The sequence below is a fragment of the Aquarana catesbeiana genome, linkage group LG06 (genome assembly GCF_042186555.1).
Source record: "Aquarana catesbeiana isolate 2022-GZ linkage group LG06, ASM4218655v1, whole genome shotgun sequence".
In the NCBI taxonomy this organism is placed as follows: domain Eukaryota; kingdom Metazoa; phylum Chordata; class Amphibia; order Anura; family Ranidae; genus Aquarana; species Aquarana catesbeiana.
This window is the reverse complement of record NC_133329.1, coordinates 260,727,192-260,749,039: the sequence shown is the minus strand read 5'-3', so window position 1 is coordinate 260,749,039 and position 21,848 is coordinate 260,727,192. Positions and strand designations below refer to the sequence as shown.

Sequence of the window (21,848 nt, the reverse complement as noted above, 5' to 3'; positions counted from 1 at the left end):
TGGGAACTTCAGTGCAGGAGGAAATTTTTTGCAGCCTTCTCCAGGTCTGTGCCTTGCAATAATCCTGTCTCAGTGGGGCTCGAATGCAAGCATGCATGAATACCCCCACTCTGCAGGCAATTTCTTTGACCTCATGGCTTTTACTTTGATACAGCATGCATACCACCCAACTTTTTGCGATAGGAATGAGGGACACTGATTAGCAAAAGTATGTAGGCATAGGACACACTTCCTGCCATGCCCACTTAAAGAAGAATTATACAAAAAAATGATTAGGTAAACCCCCTCATGCTTTTTTATACTACTACTATTTCTTTATACTGCTTTGTTACCAATGCAGAAATGTAGAAACTGGATGAATGGTTTAGAACTGTGAAACACTTTTTGAAAGATAAATAGTGCAACTATATAGATCAAAATGAGGGACAAATGAGGAGGAAAGAGGGACAGAGGGACTTCCAAATCAGGGACAGTCCCTCAAAATCAGGGACATTTGGGAGCTATGAGCATGCATTGTCAGCTGTGAGGCTTTTATAGAGAGATATGTGCCTTTCCAAATCTTGTCCAGTCAATTTACCTAATTTACCACAGGTGGACTCCAATCAAGGTATTGAAACATCCCAGCAAAGATTGAGAAATAGGAGTCATCTGAGCTAAATTTCAAGTGTTGTTGCAAAAGGTCTAAATACTTATGCTTATATGATATTTCACTTTTTAATTTTTCATACATTTGCAAACATTTTTAAAATTCCGTTTTCACTTTGTCGTTATGGGGTACTGAGTATAGATTAATGAGAAAAAAAATATATAAACAACTGTAGTATCAGGCTGCAATATAAAGTTGAAAAAGTGAAGGGGGTCTGAATACACACACACACACTTTCCATTTATGCACCAGTGGCACAGGAAACTGCCAGTGGTGGGCTGGGAAAAAGATATGCATATTCAGACCCACTGTGTGATATCACACTAATGCCAGAGGTGACAGTGCCACCCAGTGGCGAAGCTAGACATTCTTTCACCTGGGGGCAAAGACTCAGTTCGACGCCCCCCCACCCCTCCAAAAAAGGACGGTGTCAGTAGGGCATGCCATTGGCTCCCACTACTAAATAGATATAACAAAAAGCACAGCGCTGGATATAAATGCAAAAATACAACAAAAATTGATATTACTATTAAAGCACCAACAACTTTCATATGTGATAAAAGAAAAAAATAGAAATGAACAATAACATGAATGCTTCACTATAGTGATATATATGCGTGAACAATAACATGAATGCTTCACTATAGTGATAAATATGCGTGACTATTCCCAGTTTTTTATCCACACATTTAGAAAAAAGTCCAAAGATGCAAAAATTATGTCAAAACAAATGTCCAAAAAAGCAATTAAATGTGACTTTGAATAATAAATCCGTGACTGTCACCGTGTTGAAATCCCGTCACCTGGTATAGATTGAAGGCTTACCAGATAGCCTCTGATCAGAGGCATAGAGCTAACAGCTTGGGGTTTGCCCTCCACAGCGGCTGGAACTTTAGCTGGGATGATGGATGTAGATCCACAAACGATCGCCACAGGCTTCCAGACAGCGGTACAATCAGGGAAGAGAGCTCTCACCGATATGGAAGTGTTTAAAAGAAAAGAGAAAACTCCAATAGTGTAGAACGTTTTATCTCTTGTTTATTAAAAGTCGCCTCACTGGCATCCATAAAAACACTTTTCCTTGCAAGGAACCAATACAGCTTTAAAACGAAACTCCGCGCATGCGCCGTCGGTACGAGCGTGTCTATCCTACGGCCGTTTCGTCAGAAATTACATCATCAGGGGCACGCCCGCACGTCTGCGCATGCGCCTTATATATCCGAGCGGCAAAACGAAAAAGTTCAGCCATTGGTAACACTAGGAAGGTGTTAAAGCTGCAAACAATTACCATTCCAGGGGGATGGCAATTACACACACACCTGCTTTTTAACCTTTACAATTAAAACTCCATAGAGTCATCATGGTGCCATCTTGTGGACAAACTTGATATTACTTCAGAGCAATGGATTTTATTACATTACCCTTACTATTCAAAAACTTTATTAAAAAACATTAAAAGAGGTGGGGGGAAAAACCAATGACTAAAGATTCATTCGAATCACCCTTCAGCAACTGAAATCATATAGACCTCTATATCAATAAAAATAATAATAAAGAGAGGAGGAATTTAGATATATTTCAATCAAAATTTTCTATATATTCAGAAATATATTCTATATTCAGAAATCACAATCTGAATACTGTATCTCCATTCCGACCATATCATAGAATAGTGAAAACCCCATTATAAAAAAGGGGGGGACATTAACTTTAAGAGGAATTTAAGAAAAAAAGAAAAAAGAAAAATTACAACAAAAGAAGGAAGAAAGACAGGAGAGGGGACATCAACTGTTATTAATAAAACAGTTGATGTCCCACTCTACATTAAGGCCCATGGGTACATGACAGCCCAGACGGTATATCCAGTTAGTCTCACTCCTGGATATACAACGTCTACTGTTGCTCCCTCGCCAGTGTGGTATATATTTCTCCAAGGCAAAATTGCCTTGGTTCCTTGCAAGGAAAAGTGTTTTTATGGATGCCAGTGAGGCGACTTTTAATAAACAAGAGATAAAACGAAAAAAAAAAAAAAAAAAAAACTGAACTTTTTCGTTTTGCCGCTCGGATATATAAGGCGCATGCGCAGACGTGCGGGCGTGCCCCTGATGATGTCATTTCTGACGAAACGGCCGTAGGATAGACACGCTCGTACCGACGGCGCATGCGCGGAGTTTCGTTTTAAAGCTGTATTGGTTCCTTGCAAGGAAAAGTGTTTTGAAGCATTCATGTTATTGTTCACGCATATATATCACTATAGTGAAGCATTCATGTTATTGTTCATTTCTATTTTTTTCTTTTATCACATATGAAAGTTGTTGGTGCTTTAATAGTAATATCAAATTTTGTTGTATTTTTGCATTTATATCCAGCGCTGTGCTTTTTGTTATATCTATTTAGTAGTGCCCTTATCAAGGTATAGTGCATAGCTGCAGGATTTTCCTTCACGGGTGATATTCACTAAGTTACTGTTTGTACACCTAGCGTGAATTTTTTCTTTAGAAACATTGGCTCCCACTGCTGTCAATCACAGCCAGTGAAAAGGGAGCGACGGCTGAGTCCCACTGTCTGTGTCAATGGACGCAGCAGTGGGGCTCGGGTGCAAGCATGCATGAATGCCCCCATGGGAAGCGGCTTCTCATGTGGGAACTGGACAGAGGGGAGGGGCCAGGAGCACCGGCAGGTACTTGAATAGAGGAGGTTTGCGGCCACTCTGTGTAATTCTATTATATAGAGCAGGTATAAGTATAAGTATAAATTACCTTTACAATCACTTTAAGAGGAGTGGTTGGGGGGGTACAAACATGGCTCAGCCACATGTTTTTACACTCCCCTTTCCCCGCCACAATTGTAAAGAAGCCCTAAAAGTGAAAACAAAAACAGTGCCTACTGAATAATCTATCAAATAGCACATAGAGTCATTTTAGGAATTCTTACAATGCACTGAACACATGTGAGCAAATCCTTAGCCCCGGTTCACACAGGGGCGGCACGACTTGCAGGTCGCCTGTATAGAAGTCTATGCAAGTCCCCCCCGAAGTAGTACAGGAACCTTTTTCTAAGTCGGAGCGACTTGCGTCGCTCCTATTAGAACGGTTCCATTGAACAGAACGGGAGGCGACTTGTCAGGCGACTAGGTCGCCTGACAAGTCGCCCCCTTGTGAACCGGCACTTAAAGTGGAGTTCCCCCAAAAGTGGAATTTCCACTTATCCGATTCCTCCTCCCCCCCTCTGGTGCCACATTTGGCCCCTTTCGGGAGAGGGGGTACCTGTTTTTGACAGGTACCCTTTCCCACTTACGGCGGACGCTGCTGCGGTGCAATCCGTCAGAGGTTCGGCCCCATCCTCCTCCCCCTGGGAGGGACCTGGCTGTGAAGCCGACAGCCGATGGAAACATTGGCTGGGGTGCCGACCTTGCTGGATTCCCAGACAGGTAAGTGTCCTAATATTACAGTATGTGTAGCTGCTGACTTTTAATTTTTGGAAGTGAAGGCGGAACTCCGCTGTAACGGAGTATGGTAGAATATCATTGCACTTTACCTGGAGTGCTTTAGCAGTATGATATCTGTCTGGGTCAAGTCCTGGCATTTTCTTCTGTTCCCGCCCACTGTTCCGCCCACCCGCCTATCAGACTTGTTCCATGGAGCTCAGGAAGTGCTCCAAAACCCCCTCAGTTCTGTGCTATAGGTTGTGAGCGGCTAAAAGACACAAAAACCGATTGGGGCGGCATCATTGCAACTCCTCTGCATGTCACAGTACGGAGCAGGAGAAACCAGAAGCTCTGAGTCACCTCTCCTTCGTCCCGACCCTGGCTGGGAGTAAGGAATCCTCAACTGAGCTTCTTCCTCCTGTGTAGTGAAGTCGTACACCAAGTCCCCCAAGCGTCAGTATTGTTTATTTGTTCTGCAGGTACAGGAGCGCAACGCTGCCCCAGTGTCTTGCCGAATAAGTTCCCTCGGCGGATAAGTTCCCCCCCTGTACTGCGCAGCGCCTGCGCAGTACGAACTACTAACAGCCGCCGGAGATAGCCGAAGCTCAAGATCGACAATCAGCTGTACACAGCACCTGCGCCCTGGGTCCAGGTTCCTTCCCTACTATCCAAGTGGACCTAGAGGGGGAATCTAAAAGAGCAGAGCGAAGCGAGGCCATGCCCGAAGCGTGGCGTGCGAAGCGAGCCCGCGAGGGGCCCTCTTACAGGCGCCGTGTACAGCTGATTTTCAGCTATTCCGCTTCGGCTATTTCCGCCGGATCCTACTGCGCAGGCGCAGCGCCTGCGCAGTAGAGGGGGGAACTTATCAGCCGAGCGGAACTTTCTCGGCAGAACACCGGCAGGGAGTAGGGGAGGGAGGGGCGCACTCGGAGCTTCTGGCTTCTCCTGCTCCGTACTGTGCCATGCAGAGGAGTTGAACTGATGCTGCCCCTGATCTGTTTTTGTGTCTTTTAGCTGCTCACAACCTACAGCACAGTGTTGGAGCTCCATGGAACAAGTCTGATAGAACCGCCTCTGGCTCTCTCCTCCTCGGGCTGACAGGAGAAGGGATACCGCAGTCACTACTCCTGTCAGCGTCAGTGCCCCTCTCAATGCAGCACCTAAGGCAGATGCCCCCAACCCCCCCCCCCCCCACACACAGTTTCAGCCCTAGTGCCACCTACTAACAGAAGGGATAACTGACAGCTGACAGATAACTGACAGCTGAATTTAGGGGAAGCTGAACAAGACAGCCTATAAATTGGCACTGCCTGACTGCAGCCATGCAGAACTAATTTTAGAGACACTCCTGCTTACTTCAGAGTGGCTACACTGGGCAATGGCACACTTGTCTCCCTGTCATTTATACAACTCACCACTGACAGGATTGCTACAAAGGGCAGAGAGAACAACTCGCCTACTTCCAAGATATCATTCCCTTGAAGTGAGCAAAGTTTGCTCACTTGCTGACAGTCTCCTTTACCAGCAAGGATGTGACACCGCCCTCATCCAGTTGATGATTGAGTGACATATGGAAACTGGTAAGTATTTCTCTACCCTGTATAGCAATCCTGTTGCCAGCGAAAATGGCAGTGACAGAATTAAATCATGGCCCACATCCTTCCCAAATCTTTTAGCTTCCATTCCCAAATTATACCTAAAGATGCCCAGAGCCAATTTAAAAACATCAGTATGTGTGAGCTAACTTATCAATAAATCTGAGATTCATTTGCTTACCTAAATTATTTACATTTGATAAAGACATTTATGATAGTCTGGCATGGTTATCATATGATTTGGAACTAATCGGTGTGGTCTCAATAGTTAGTGTGCAACCTGTGCTTGCAAGGATGATGTGGTCTTGATACTAGAAGCACAATGAGCAGATTGGCAACAACCATGGGTGGTGTTCCACTTTTTCAAAAACTTATACAAGGTTCATTATTGGAAATGAATCATCTCAGTTTGTTAACTGTATGTCAAGCTCCCAGAAGCTGTTGCAAACAGCCAGCAGACCAGTAAGCCCAGAGTAGGTATCAAACATTGTGGAATGTTTGTCTTGCCTGTCATTGTAGTCCATGCACAGAAGCAACTTGGGGCAAGTTTACCTCTCTGTTCTTTTCTACTCATGCCAGCACTTTTCTACAGATCCCACACTGCCAGTCCCCAGACCATTAGCAGGTTAGCTACTCTGCCATTAGGTGTCACTATTCCCAATATATTCTGGTATAGGAAAAGTGGTAATTGGTTGTTAGGCCCCTTTTAGAGGAAACCTTTCTCTAGTGTTGTAATGAGTGGAGTTAGTGCCTATATAAATGCCATGATGTGAGGAGCCTAGTGAGTTGGGGAATGGGAGCCAAACATCCCAGTCAGCTACTGTAAAGAGCCCTTCATTGGGCTGAAACACCAGGTGAAGTAGTTCAACACCCAGAAGAACCAGCTGTAGTCACCCTCTTTTATGGCCTGACGTGGACTGTGAGCGGGGCACGCAAAAGGCCTTTAAGGCCAAGCTTCTTCTGCAGAGAGTACCAGTACACCTGGTATAAGCGTGTCATCAGGCAGAGTTATAGAATTGGATATAGAAAGAGAGTCTGGTATACTAAAGAAAAGCACCTTGATTAGACTCGATGACGGAGGCTAAATGCTGTGGATTTATATTTGGAGAGGTGGTCCCACCTCTATGGTGCTCCTAAGGAAAGAGTTGGTGCAAAGGGAAGATGGCTTAGATGTTGTGTGTTGGCGTTCTGTGCCCAAATGACAACTATAGAATGTCTGTTTCTGTGTATGGCTTTCTGCACCAAGCTCTATCAGTATGTCTACATGAGGTTAGAAGTCACGTCCATCTTTGAAATCTACAGTAAGTGCAAACAACATTTTTGGTGTGGACATTCCTTTATTTTTAAATATTAAGGCCTACGACCAGGGATGTCACGAGTAAGCCTGTGGCCAGGAGTTTGGCACAATGTGGCGAAGGGATACAACTACCAGCAGGAGGATAGCTTTCCAATCCAAGTAGAACTGGTATGGTGACTTGAACAGTTTGTCGCCTACACAGCCAATCGTAGTCCCCCCGACAACCCTCTAGTCCAGTGTTTCTCAATTCCAGTCCTCAAGGTGCACCAATAGGTCATGTTTTCAGGCTTTCCATTATTTTGCACAGGTGATTTGATTAGTACTGTATTTATTGGCATATAACACTCACTTTTTTTCCCATGAAAATTGGGTGCAAATAGCGTGTGCGTGTTATACGCCAATACTTAAATTTTAGCTGTCTCGGAGGGGGCAGGCAGGGGGGCGGGACGAGCGTCATCAGATTACATACAGTGAAAATTTCCTGTTTACTTGGCGGCCTCTGTAATAGGAAGTTCTGTCTCCTGGGCCGCCATTGGACTCCTTTCTGTCTATCATAGGAGATACTCACTGTATGTAATCTGTCGGCGCTCGTCCCGCCCCCCTCCCTGTCTCCTCTAGGCTGCAGATGGGCATCGGTCAGGCTGCACTGATGGCAATGGCGCGGCTGCTGCATTGAAGGCAATGGTGTGGCTGCTGCATTGATGGGAATGGTGAGGCTGCTGTATTGATGGCACTTGTGAGGCTGCAGATGGGCATTGTTCAGGCTGCATTGATGGCAATGGTGAGGCTGCAGATGGGCACTGACCCTTATTTTGCTTCAAAGTTCCTTATTTAAAATTTTAGTTTTTTTCCTGATACTTCCCTCTTAAAATGAATGTGCGTGTTATACGCCGATAAATACGGTAATTACACAGCCATTTCATCTGAGGGAAATCCTGAAAACATGACCTGTTGGTGCGCCTTGAGGAATGGAATTGAGAAACACTGTTCTAGTCAGTGTCTGGGTTTTGAGAGCTGAGGTATTACTTACTACTGGATCTTCAACTATGGAAGATGAGAATGGGAAAACTGATGCCACAAATAAATTCCGCTTTGGCTGAGACATCTCATGATTGAGAGGCAAGTGATGTTGGGGAAACTACATAAGAGAGATGACGACACAGAGGAGGGTAATGGAGGGGTCTACACGTGACACTACCCTCTATAACCCAAAAAAAATTCCATTTTGTTGCCTCCCTGCCTAAATGGTGGTGCACGATTTTGAAGAAATCTGCAATTTACAGGTAAACACTTAAATTTGGTCTAATCTGCTTAAAGTGGAGGTAAGGTAAATTTTGATTAATATGCTCATCTCTAGGAATAAACAATTCCAGGAATATGTTACCTAATCCCAGTACTGTAGATGGTGCAAATGTATTTAGCGTCATCTTAAATCCAAAAAAGAGCCACGATTCTTGCCATACTAAACTTACATTTCTATTTAAGCATGGTATGCCCAGTCTAATAGATGAGTTATATTTATGTACCAGCAGCACTGTCAGGGGTAAAATAAGATTTACAAGTTTAAAAGAGAGTTTAACACAATACAAATGTAAAATGCTAGACTACCATTTTGGGTTTACAAGGTGGTACAAGCTGGCTATAACCATTAGGAGGATCCTTCAGGTGGCTGATTACTGAAAGTCATACTCAATCATTGCCAGCACATTTATTAAATAAAATTATAAAATACATGAATGTTTAAACAGATTTTTAATAGTGAATATATTTAGAATAGGCAGGTTTGTAATAAAACCATTTTTACATCATCTTCTCTCCAAACAATGGAAAACCATTCTTGACATGACTACTATAAGTAGTGAGAAGATTAATATGCACTCAAGAATTCTTTCTGCTGGGTTTAGAATTCCTTAGAATAGCAGCTCCCATCCTTCCCCGTCTCCCACCTATTGGTAAGAAGCACTGTGTACTATCCTCAATATCTAAGGTGTACTTCTGATATCACATAAAAGGTGTAGGGTAAGTACTCAGAAAGACTCTAGTACAGTGGACTTTTATTATAAAGGTCTTTTTTTATAAACATTTCACTTATGTAACTATGCTTTACAAAAAAAAAACTCTTCAAGTATTGTACAAGTCACCATAACCCTGCTCAATTCCTTTTTATATAATCTAAACTGTATCAGGGGCCCCATGGTATTGAGAATAGTGTGTATGAACGCTCCTAACCAGTGGGGTAGAGACACAGAAAAGACACAAGATTTATCATAATATTGCTTATTATAACTGTATGAGTATAGCAAAATCTGTCGCGCATACATTTATTGTAAACATAGGGGGAGATTTACTAAAGTTGGAGAACTCAGAATCTGGTGCAGCTGTGTATGGTAGCCAATTAGCTTCTAACCTCAGCTCATTCAGTTACGCTTTGACAACAAAACATGGAAGCTGATTAGTTTCTATGCAGAACCGCACCAGATTTTGCATTCTCCTGCTTTAGTAAATCTCTCCCATAGTGATGTTATAAATGCATTTCTGTTCCTGTAAGTAGAAAATATATTTATTGACAACCCCCAAACACTCACTTTTCGTGAATATGGAATAAGCACAGACAAAAGAACTTCTTCAGGAAGGGGACAAGAATTCTTGCATTCTAAGAAGCCATCATTGCACCGGATTTGCCGAGTGTTTCCTCCTATAATACATTTATCAGAGTTTTCAAAGAGCTCTAGTGTCAAGTGAAATAAAAAAAAAAAAAAGGAAAAAAAAAAGAATTCTGACAGTTTTAAGATATGTCAGAATTAGGAGACATTAAAACAGAGATAGTATCCTTAATAAAAAGCCTTATTTCAGTAGACTTTTGAACAGAGTTAAAATTACATCATTGTTACATATTCAGCTAAAAATAAAATACTGTTCTCCATTTACTGTATAACTACAATCCCCAGAATTCCTTGCCAGCCAGATTGTGCATGCTATATACAGTATCTCACAAAAGTAAGTACATCCCTCACATTTTTGTAAATATTTTATTATATCTTTTCAAGTGACAACACTGAAGAAATTACACTTTGCTACAATGTAAAGTAGTGAGTGTACAGCTTGTATAACAGTGTAAATTTGCTGTCGCCTCAAAATACCTCAACACATGGCCATTAATGTCTAAACTGCTGGCAACAAAAGAGAGTACACCCCTAAGTGTAAATGTCCAAATTGGGCTCAATTAGCCATTTTACCTCCTCGGTGTCATGTGACTCGTTAGTGTTACAAGGTCTCAGGTGTGAATGGGGAGAAGATGTGTTAAATTTGGTGTCATTGCTCTCACTCTCATACTGGTCACTGGAAGTTCAACATGGCACCTCATGACAAAGAACTCTGAGGATCTGAAAAAAATAATTGTTGCTCTGCATAAAGATGGCCTAGGCTATAAGAAGATTGCCAAGACCCTGAAACTGAGCTGCAGCACGGTGGCCAAGACCATACAGTGGTTTAACAGGACAGGTTCCACTCAGAATAGGCCTTCCCAGGGTCGACCAAAGAAGTTGAGTGCGCATGCTAAGCATCATATGCCGAGGTTGTCTTTGGGGAAAAAGACGTGTGAGTGCTGCCAGCATTGCTGCAGTGGTTGAAGGGGTGGGGGCTCAGCCTGTCAGTGCTCAGACCATACGCCGCTTACTGCATCAAATTGGTCTGAATGGCTGTCATCCCAGAAGGAAGCCTCTTCTAAAAATGATACACAAGAAAGCCCGCAAACAGTTTGCTGAAGACAGGCATACTAAGGGTATGGATTACTGGAACAATGTCCTGTGGTCTGATGAGACCAAGATAAACTTATTTGGTTCAGATGATGTCAAGCGTGTGTTGCGGCAACCAGGTGAGGAGGACAAAGACAAGTATGTCTTGCCTACAGTCAAGCATGGTGGTGGGAGTGTCATGGTCTGGGGCTGCATGAGTGCTGCCGACACTGGGGAGCTACAGTTCATTGAGGGAACCATGAATGCCAACATGTACTATGACATACTGAAGCAGAGCATGAAGCAGAGCATACTGAAGCAGAGCATTAGTGGGAGGAGCCATCCCCACCGGTCTGGACGATGTCATTTCCTTGTGTAACCAGATGGGCATTCATTTTCAGGAGAGGTGCCTAGAAAAAGAAAGATGTCAGCATTCCCTGGGCCCTAGCCAGTCTGAGCTCCTCTCCCTTTGTTCCGTGGAGCATCTTCTGCCTGCTGAGGAACCTATGCAGCTGGGCCAGACCAGGCTAACCCCTGAAGAATGTGCTAGGCACAGAACTCTGGGCTTGTTTCACTATTGTGGGGGCAAGGGTCATTTTTGTGACCCCTGCTCGCTTCGTCCGGAAAACGCACGGGTCTAATACATCTAGAAGGTGGAGTATTGGACCCAGAAACATCACCTTGTCTTCTTCTTCTGGTTTTCCTTCATGTAGCCTCGGCAATTGATAGCACTGTTCTCCCAGGAGGCCCTATCCGCTTCCAGACTCTACCTATTAGAATGTCTGTAGGGATACTCCACCAGGAGTGGATATCCTTCCTCATTCTACCCAAGGTCTCTACCCCCATTGTGTTAGGCCTTGGCTACAGCTCCACTCTCCACATGTGGACTGGGTCTCTGGGCAGATCCTGGCTTGGGGTCCCTCATGTTTCTCATCCTGCCCTCTCAAGGTGGCCCCCCAAGGAGAGACTTCTGGCTGCTACCACATCTGTATCTTCTGATCTTCCCACTGCATACAGTGATTCCCAAGATGTGTTCTGTAAGAAATCAGCTGAGGTGCTTCCTCCCCACAGGTCTTTTGACTGCGCTATTGACCTTGTCCCTGGAGTAACTCTGCCCAGGGGTCATACCTACTCTTTGTCCATCCCAGAGACCCAGGCCATGTCAGAGTATGTCGCTGAGAATCTAGAGAGAGGTTTCATCTGGAAATGTTCATCGCCTGCAGGATCAGGGTTCTTTTTCATTGCCAAAAAGGATGGTACCTTGAGACCCTGCATCGACTAATGAGGGTTAAACGCTGTGACTATCAAAAATCGATACCCCTTACCCTTAATATCTGAGCTATTCGACAGGTTGAAGGGTGCCTCCATTTTCACCAAGTTGGATCTCAGAGGTGCATACAATCTGATTCGGATACGGGAAGGTGATGAATGGAAAACCACGTTTAACACTAGAGACGAGCATTACGAATACATGGTTATGCCTTTTGGTTTGTGTAGTGCCCCAGCTGTGTTCCAAAACTTTGCCAATGAAATGTTCAGGGATCTGCTGTACCAGCTTGTTGTCATCTATCTGGATGACATTCTCATCTTTTCGGAAAATCTGCTTGTCCACAGAAACCATGTCCGCACTGTACTTCAGCGCCTTAGAAAGAATAATCTGTATGCCAAGCTGGAGAAATGTTCTTTTGAATGTTCTGAGGTCCTGTTTCTGGGATGCTTTGTCTCGAGTTTGGGTCTTCGTATTGGATCCTGGAAAGGTCTTGGCCATTACCAACTGGCCTCTTCGTACTAGCCTCAAGGCCACACATCGCTTTGACAACCTGAAGCAGGCCTTTGTTTCTGGACCTCTCTTGAGGAGACCTAATCCTGAGGATCAATTTTTTTATTGAAGTGGACGCCTCAATGGGGGTGGGAGCTGTGCTTCTTTAATCCTTTGAGAAGAGACGTCAACCATGTGCATTCTTATCCAAAGAAAATCTCAGGGAGAGAGAAATTGTGCCTTCGGTGATCGGGAACTTCTTGCAATTAAATTAGCATTAGAGTGGCGTCATCTCTTGGAGGGTTCCCCTCATTCCCTAATGATTTTTACGGATCACAAGAATCTACAGTGCATACAGAATGCTAAATGTTTGAATCCCAGACAGGCCAGGTGGAGTCTTTTCTTTTCCCGTTTTAATTTCACGATTAGGTACAAACCTGGTCCCAGCAATGGTTGGGCTGATACACTCTCTAGGTCATTTGACACTTTGGATGAGGAATCCACCTCTGAACCTGAGCTGATCATTCCGACCTCATGCATTATTGCCCATTATACCACCCTGGAGTTAAAAATTCCTCCTGGCAAGACTTTCGTCCCCACTGAGCTAAGAGCCAAGATCCTTCATTGGGGACATGATTCCAAGGTGGTAGGTCATGCTGGGTCCCTCCGATCCTTCCTGCTCATCAGTCGTCACTACTAGTGGCCTAATCTTGGCTCAGATGTCAAAGACTACGTTAAGGCTTGTCATGTCTGTGGTCAGTCTAAATCCTCCACACAAGCCCCCTGCTGGTCTTCTCATGCCCTTGCCCATTCCTAAGGAGCTCTGGTCTCATGGATTTTATCACCAACCTCCCACTGTCAGAGAATAATACGGTCATTTGGGTGGTAATCGATCGGTTATCCAAGATGGCTCATTTTGATCCTCTTCCTGGTCTTCCTTCTGCTCCTGCCCTGGTTCCCATTTTTTTTTCGAGAAATTTTCCGCCTCCATGGGGTTCCTTCTCATATTGTTTACGACAGGGGCGTTCAATTTACATCTCATTTTTGGAGAGCCTTTTGCAAATCCCTTAATATTTTCTTGGATTTTTCCTTTTCTTACCACCCTCAATCCAATGGACAGACTGAGGGGGTTAATCATGAGTTAGAGGTCTTTCCTAGCACCTTAGTCTCTGCTCATTATGATGATTGGTCCTCTCTACTCCCATGGGCAGAATTCTCTCACAACAATCATGTAAAAACCAGTTCTCAGAAGACACCCTTTTTCACAGTTTATGGAAAACACCCTGAACTCCCTATTCGCATGACCTGTTCTCTGGATATTCCAGCTTTGGCTACGGCTCGGGAGTCTTTTAATTCAATTTGGGGTGACGTTCATGATTCCCTCCGGGCAGCTGCTGACAAATTCAAAGGCTTTGCCGACCGTCGCAGGTGTAAACCGCCTCCTCTACAGCCAGGGGACAAAGTCTGGCTCTCCACCAGGAACATCAAGCTCCAAGTTCCTTCTCTGAAGTTTGCCCCAAGATTCATTGGTCCGTACACTATAACCTCTAAACTGAATCCGGTTTGTTTCAAACTCCAGATTCCTAAAAGCCTAAAAATCTCTAACTCCTTGTACGTTGCCCTTCTGAAGCCTTTAGTCCATCAATAAGTTCTCTCGTCCTCCCCCTACCATGGCCCCTGTCTCTGAGGATAAATCACGAGTAAGAGGTTAGTCAAATTCTGGATTCCTGGCTCTGTAGAGGCATTCTTCAGTACCTCGTGCATTGGAAAAGGTTTAGTCCTGAGGAGAGGTCTTGGATCACTGTTTCTGAGCTCTTTGCGCCTCATCTGTTGAGGTTTCATCTGACGTTTCCCTCTAAGCCTGGGCCCAGGCGGGGGAGGGGGAGGCCTCTTAAGGGGGGGGGGGGTACTGTCATGTATATGCAGTAATGTTTGTCTGTCAGCTTACCTCTCCATGTGTTCAGCTTAAGAGGCCAGCCACTCTCACCTGGCTGCTTAAGTAATCTCTCCTCAAAGCATGGCTCCGCCCCAGCCCCTATCAGGGAACTCTATAATAACCTGTGAATTGCAAGCCAGCCCTGCTGATGATCGATATTGTGTGTTTGGCTTCCATGTGCTACTTGCTGTGTGTTCTTCGTTTGATTCCAGTTACCGATCTTGGCTTGTTCTTGACTGTCCTTACCTACTTGTTGTCCCGACCTTTGGTTATCTCCTGACAATCCTTACCTGCTTGTTGCCCTGATCTTTGGCTATCTCCTGACTATCCTTTGTTGTTGCAGTCTGCTGCTTCCTCTCTACCTTCCTGTAGTCTACTGTGAGCATGAGCTGGGAGGCCCTAAGGGTCGCAACCTGGAGCCAGACTGCAGCTAAATCCATCCCCACCACTAGGGGCCTCACCCACTGGCTCTTAGATTCCGCGCCCTGGGAAATCTCATGCTATAGCTCCCAGTGTCATCCGTGTTACAGAGGTCCTGGTCTAATGTATCACCTAGAGCTCCATCCGCAGTAGTCAGCCGTAGGGTCCACTACCTTGCGGTGCGCTCCAGACCCCAACGGAGTGCATCTGTCACCTGGACAGTTTGATCAGCCATGGACCCGGCTGACGTGCCGCTACCAGCAGATGATCCACAGCAGGGCATAGTCCGCAGACTTGAGACCCAGGAATTGAATCAGACTCAGGTGATGCGATTCCTCCAAGATCTGGCTTCCCGCTTCAAGCAGCTTCAGGCCTCCTTGGAAACCCCGAGTCAGCAACCTCAAGTACAATCGGCAGCTGCACCTATTCCGGTCGCAGTCGCAGCCACACATTCACTACAACTGCCAGCTCTGTCCCGTTTATCTGGGGTCTCCAAGGGCTGCAGGGGGTTCCTCAGCCAATGCACCATTCCATTTTGAGCTCCAGCCTCAAAACTTCCTGTCTGATCAGGCAAAGGTAGCCTATATTATTTCCCTCAGTCAGCCATAGGGTCCACTACCTTGCGGTGCACTCCAGACCCCAACGGGTTGCATCTGTCACCTAGACTCAGGTGACCTAACATTTACACTGTTATACAAGCCGTACCCTCACTACTTTACGTTGTAACAAAGTGTAATTTCTTCAGTGTTGTCACATGAAAAGATATAATAAAAGACTTACAAAAATGTGAGGAGTGTACTCACTTTTGTGAGATACTGTATGTCTGGATGAAAGGATGATCTGACAGCCCTGGTTCTGCATTAGTAGCCTCTCAACCTGCGGCTTTCCAGCTGCTTGGAAATTACTTTAACCAACATACTATGGAATTACAGTAACAGTTAACTTGGTCGAGCACTTATACTTATGATTTTTTTTATATATATATATCAGATTAAAGTTGAACTCCAAGCACATGAACAAAAAAAAACACAAATTAATATAGCTCTGTATTCATTACTATATAATTAAATGTATTTTTAAATACTAGTTTAGGTAACTACATTGAACTTGATATCAGGCTCTTGCAGCCCTCGTGGAGCTGGGAGAGGGATAAGAAGCACAGGGGTACAGTCAGCTGTGCTGCAGTGCTCATGGGCCAACAAGGGACATGCTGATAAGAGGAAAGAGTAGATGAACCGATTGATGAGCTTAGTAGCTTACTGCTACTCCTTCATTGTCTAATTACAGCCTGGGGGAGGGACAAGACCTGTAAGCCTTTAAAAAAAACAGGTCTCCTACCCTGCCAGACAGGGCTATGCCGTGTGTTATGAATAGAATTATAGGGGTCTGATAATGTTGAGTTTTATATATATATATATATATATATATATATATATATATATATATATATATATATATATATATATATATAGAGAGAGAGAGAGAGAGAGAGAGAGAGACTGTCGCTTTAAGAATTTATATTGTGGTTGATTTGTTTCTTTCCTTTTTTAGATAGCTTGTTTCAATTCCTGGAAATCGAAACTGTTGCATATGAGACAACACAAACACTGATAAGAAACCCAGAAAGCTGCCAAAAACCAGTCTGAACTGACCAGATACTGTTGAAATCTCTTTCTTTGCCAGTCACATGATGTATATACCCATTTAACTGTTCCCTTGCTGTTAAGAAGATATGAATGCTGATTGGACTAAACTATACGATCACACCTATAACACGCCTAGTGCTTATGCATATTCATAAAGTATATATATTGTTAAACTTGATGTTTTTAAGTCAGAGACACTTCCTGCTTCGTTCCGCCTGGTAGAGATGGAAGTCGGTCTGTGTTGTGTCTCTCCACTGCAGTGTTTGTATACAATAAAGCACCTAATAATCTTATCTTAAGATCTGGACTCACTATCTCATCATCTGTCTTGTTTTGAGACCCCTAAATCGGATTTAACAGCTGGTGCCTCGACTCAGATACAGTCCAGTGGGCTCCCGGCCAGAGAGACAAGAAACTCACGTTGAGCAAATAAGTGGCCACGGTAAGAAACTGTTATGCCCCGTACACACGGTCGGATTTTCCAATGGAAAATGTCCGATTGGAGCGTGTTGTCGGAAATTCCGACTGTGTGTGGGCTCCATCGGATTTTCCGACACACAAAGTTGGGGAGCAGGAGATAAAATTTTCCGACAACAAAATCCGTTGTCGGAAATTCCGATCGTGTGTACACAAATCCGACGGACAAAGTGCCACGCATGCTCAGAATAAATAAAGAGATGAAAGCTATTGGCCACTGCCCCGTTTATAGTCTCGACGTACGTGTTTTACGTCACCGCGTTCAGAACAATCGGATTTTCCGACAACTTTGTGTGACCGTGTGTATGCAAGACAGGTTTGAGCCAACATCCGTCTGAAAAAATCCTAGGATTTTGTTGTCGGAATGTCTGAACAAAGTCCGACCGTGTGTACGGGGCATTATTCTTACTTATTCTGCTCTCCGTGCCGAGTAATTAGTCGGTGTCTGGGGTCCATTGGCTGAAGGAGTCTTATGCTGTTGATGAAATGGTGAGATTAAGGTAAAAAAATTGAGTGCAAACCAGAGTAATGTTGATGTTACACAGTTTGACCCAAATAACTCCTTTACTTTACCTGTTGCAGAAATAATAGAGCCGATAATATTTATCAATGTTGATGGTTTGTTTCTATGCTTGGGGTGTCAATAGATTTATGAGACTTGTGAGAAGGTCTGACCAGAGGACTGTAGTAGTGAGCCTGTGGGGCGAGTAATGCCTATGTGGCAAGTGTACAGGCCTGTGTGCCATTTGACACTTACTGTGTGTAGCCCGGAGAAATATATGTACATTTTTTGGGTGATGACCCACAAATTGTTAGAGACTCGAGAGTGAGGACTGGGAGCACAGTTCTCCCATTGACCTCTGCATGGCACAAGTAAAAATTAAGTCTTCTGACTGACATGACAGACAGAAAGATATGGACAGTGGTTAAGAAATGACACCATTCTAAAACAGAGCTGATCTAATACCAGAAGGTGTTATGATCAATTTGGGTTTCTGTGTATGTTAATTTTTATGACAGAGTTGAATAAGGTGATTAAATGTGTACAATTTTGGATTTTTGAAAGTATGTAATGTGATGAAACTTTAAGTAGTTATGAGCCTGTCAAAGTTTTTATAATGCATATCGCAGATGGGTCTAGAAAAAAAAAAGGGACTAGACCAGACAATGCAAGCGTTCTCTAAATTAAGAAATGCTACGTATGGATGATTCAAAAACACGGAGATGAGAAGCCTGCTAGTTTTTTTGTAGATTCCTCACCCCCCTCCCCCCTTTGTGTTTCAGAGAAAGGAGTGAAGTGTACCTCCCCTTCACATTCCTGTGTAGAGCAGCCAGAAAGTTCTGAATATCTAAGAAATTAGTAACTATGGTGTTGTAGGAATATAATCCTAATTGAAATTGTTAGTGTTTACTATATAACTCTAGGATTATTTTAAACAAAGAAAGGTTTCACTCACTGATAAGACCTGGTTGATTTATTATTTCAGCATGCCAGAATATTAAAGGAATTATGCAAGTTGAGAAACAGGCGGTTTGCACAAGTGGAAAGTGGACAGAATGTTGTAGAATTATTATCAAGTGGCTTGATGGATGTGAGAAAAGAGAATACAACAAACTGAATGCTTTTATAGCCCACAATGATGGGCAATGAGCTGTTTCTCAGAAACCAGAAAATGCAGATTGCCTGACAGATGTAAACAGAAGAAAGAGGGAGATGATGATAAATATGGTGGCTAAAGCAGCATTAACTTTTTGAGCACACAAAGGTTAATTTGTGCATCTCTGAGATGGACGGTAAAGACGCTTTTGTAATATTATGCTTTCCACAACTAACAGAACAGAAAATTTCATGCTTAGCGGATTCTGGCTCCAGGACTACACCCTTACACCTGGGCCACTAGCAGTTGGAGTGGGAGGGAAATCTACCCCTCTCAAGGAAATGCCCCCCATACAAATTGGAATTGGAAGCCACAATATGTTTCATAAGCTGCTTGTCTCTGACACTGTACCATGCGATGAAGAAATTATATGTGGATTGATAGCAATTGAATTAGAGCAAGAGATTAGAGGTAATATTCCACCTGAAATTGTTGCTCAAATACCTGATATCCTCTGGGCCAAGGGAAAATATGATGTATGTGTCTATAAGTCCCTTCGGTTAAAATTAAAGCAGGAGCTCAATTCCCACGCATACCACAGTATCCACTGTCACCAGATCAACTTGCTGGTGTACGAGTGCAAATAAAAGAATTACTCGAAGCAGGTGTCATAAAGAAAACAGAAAGTAGAGCACATACGCCATTGTTTCCTGTAAAGAAAAAGGGAGAAAAGTCAGTATATCGAATGGTACATGATTTAAGGGCCATCGATCAAATCATCAAGGAAGGCACTCCTGCTGCCCCAAATCCCAGTACTTTGCTCAATGATATACCTACAGGAACACGGGTGTACACCATAATAGCACTGGCAAATGTTTTCTTCAGTGTCGCCTTATATGAAGACAGCCAAGAACTCTTTGCTTTCTGGTTTGAAGGAGCAAATGTTTATGTTCATCTGATGCTACAGACCAGCAACATGAAGAAAAAGATGGTGACGAAGGCAAAGATGGGACTGGTGCCAGTACTTTAGCATTAGGTTCAACTGAGAGGTGTCCAATTTGTCTGAACAGTGTTTTCCTGGAGGCTGGCTTTCCAGAAGTATGTTGTCACGTTTTCTGTATATTCTGCATTTTTAAATGGTGTGAAACCTCCTCATCCTGCCCTGTTGACCGCAAACCCTTTAAAACTGTGTATGAAATAGATCCGGTTGGTGGGTGCACCAAGATCCATGTTGTGGCAAGCCGCAGCTGCAACCTGTGCCAGTGGTGCTGTACAAAAGGAAGGATGTTTTAGAACGGATGTTATGAAGAAATATGCAAATGAAATCTTAAAAAGAGCAAGGACAAAAACATTTGTCATCAGCAAGGCTGAGCAAGTATGAAGCAATACTGCTTGAATTAGGAGAAATAGAAGTAAAAAGATGTACTACAATCAAGCTTGCCAGCTTTTTTTCCTAGAGAGAATAGACTTCGAAAAGGAGGGTGACCACATCTGCTTAAGACTTATGGAAGAAGAAATGCAGCAAATCTCCCCAGTAAAGGACACTCCTCTTGAAAGTTCTGATCTGATCCTGTTTGCAGAGGGTTCACACCTGTACAAAGATGGAGCATCCAAGAATGGCATATGCGGTGACAACATTGAAGGAAGTGATTGAGACCCAACTACTCCCTTCATCACTTTCAGCGCAGCTTGCCAAAGTGGTAGCACTCACAAGAGCCTGTGAGGCCGCAAAGGATCAAACAGTCAACATCTAAACTGATAGCAAGTATGCTCTCGAAGTAGTCCATGATTATAGACCCATCAGAAGATTCACAACTGCTGCAAGAGAACCTATTAAAAACTGGAAATATGTTCAAGAACTCTTTGAAGCAGTCACCCCTCCCAAAGGTCAAGGCATATACTGCCAGGAAGACTGCTGAAACACCAGTGGAAGCGATCATGACCCTAATCACTGATTTTGCAAAGGAATAAGATGCCCATAACAGATTGAAGAAAAAGAAGAGAACAAATACTCAAAGTAAAAGAACTGATTAGGAAATTGCAAGAATATGTACCTGATGATTGGAGTGAAATCATGGAAAGGGACAGAGCAAAAAAGGACCAAGAAGGACTCTTGTGCAAGGAAAATAGAATATGTGCCACCTCAAATGGAGAAGATGATCATGCAACTAGCCCATGGCCCGAGTCATGTAAGCCCTAAGGCAATGAAGAGAAACATAAGCAAGGCTGGATGGTTTATTCGATACTCCAGAAATGCATGTCAAGACTTTGTTGAGGGATGCATAATCTGTGCTAAAAACAACCCAGGAAAACCGACCAGAGTAACACAAAGACATTTGGCCAGGCCACTATTTCCTTTTCAGAGGCTTCAGATTAATTACATCCAATTGCCCTAATCAGGCCAAAATCAATATGTTTTGTTGTGCGTAGACATATTTTCAAGCTGGATGGAAGCTTGCCTGGTGGCTAAAGCCAAGACAATAGCAAAGAAGCTCCTTTCCGAAGTAATATGCCACTTTGGAGTCCCTGAAACCATAGAGAGTGACAGAGGAACACATTTCACTGGACAGATCATGCAAATTATATGCAAGGACTTGGCAATTGAACAGGCTTTCCATGCCCCTATCATCCTCAGAGTTCAGGGAAGGTAGAAAAATAAAGTGGAATCATTGAAGAAAGGCTAGCTAAATTAATGCAGGAATGGGAGGAAGGGTCAGTAAAGAAACAGTGGCCAGGACTGTTGCCTCTGTTTCTTTACAACATCAGGATTACCCCTACTTATAGGATAGAGAACTTGAGACCTTATGAGATTTTGTTTCAGGGCCCACCTAAGACAGGGTTGTATTTTCCATATCAGACTGCTGTAATGTATAATGATTATGTTTTGTTATGTAATTGTCTAATACAAGCAACTAACTGCCATGCACAAGTTTGTTTTTGATTCAATTTCAGATCCGGATCAAGTAACTGGGACACATGATTTACAGCAAGGTGATTGGGTCCTAGTAAAAGAACATGTGAAAGTATCTTTGGGACCAAAGTTTGAAGGACCCTACCAAGTGTTCTCGATAACTGCTACAGCTGTAAACTGATGTTGATACATGCCAGCCATTGCAAGAAAGTACAGCTAATTTCAAAAGATGAGTAAACTACTGTTATGCCTTTGCTTGATCTTACCTTTTGCCAGTACATAAAGTATAGCATTGCCAGCTGCTAGTATGGGATTGAGATCAGAAGTTGAATTACGTTGGATGAGGTGTCCACCTATTGACTGCAATAAAGAAGTTTAAAAATTACTTAAACTGAAAATTTA

The 21,848-nt window shown here is 43.5% G+C and overlaps 1 protein-coding gene across 1 annotated transcript in view; it reads right to left on the bottom strand.

The window, feature by feature from the left end:
- LOC141146729 (aldehyde oxidase-like) overlaps positions 1-21,848 on the bottom strand; it is a 433,392-nt gene that overhangs the window by 263,337 nt on the left and 148,207 nt on the right. Inside the window, exons 12-13 of the mRNA XM_073633239.1 lie at positions 21,713-21,806; positions 9,551-9,660 (exon numbers count right to left, since the gene is read on the bottom strand). Of these exons, the coding sequence (XP_073489340.1) occupies positions 9,551-9,660; positions 21,713-21,806 (204 nt within the window). The remainder of the gene's footprint in view (positions 1-9,550; positions 9,661-21,712; positions 21,807-21,848) is intronic.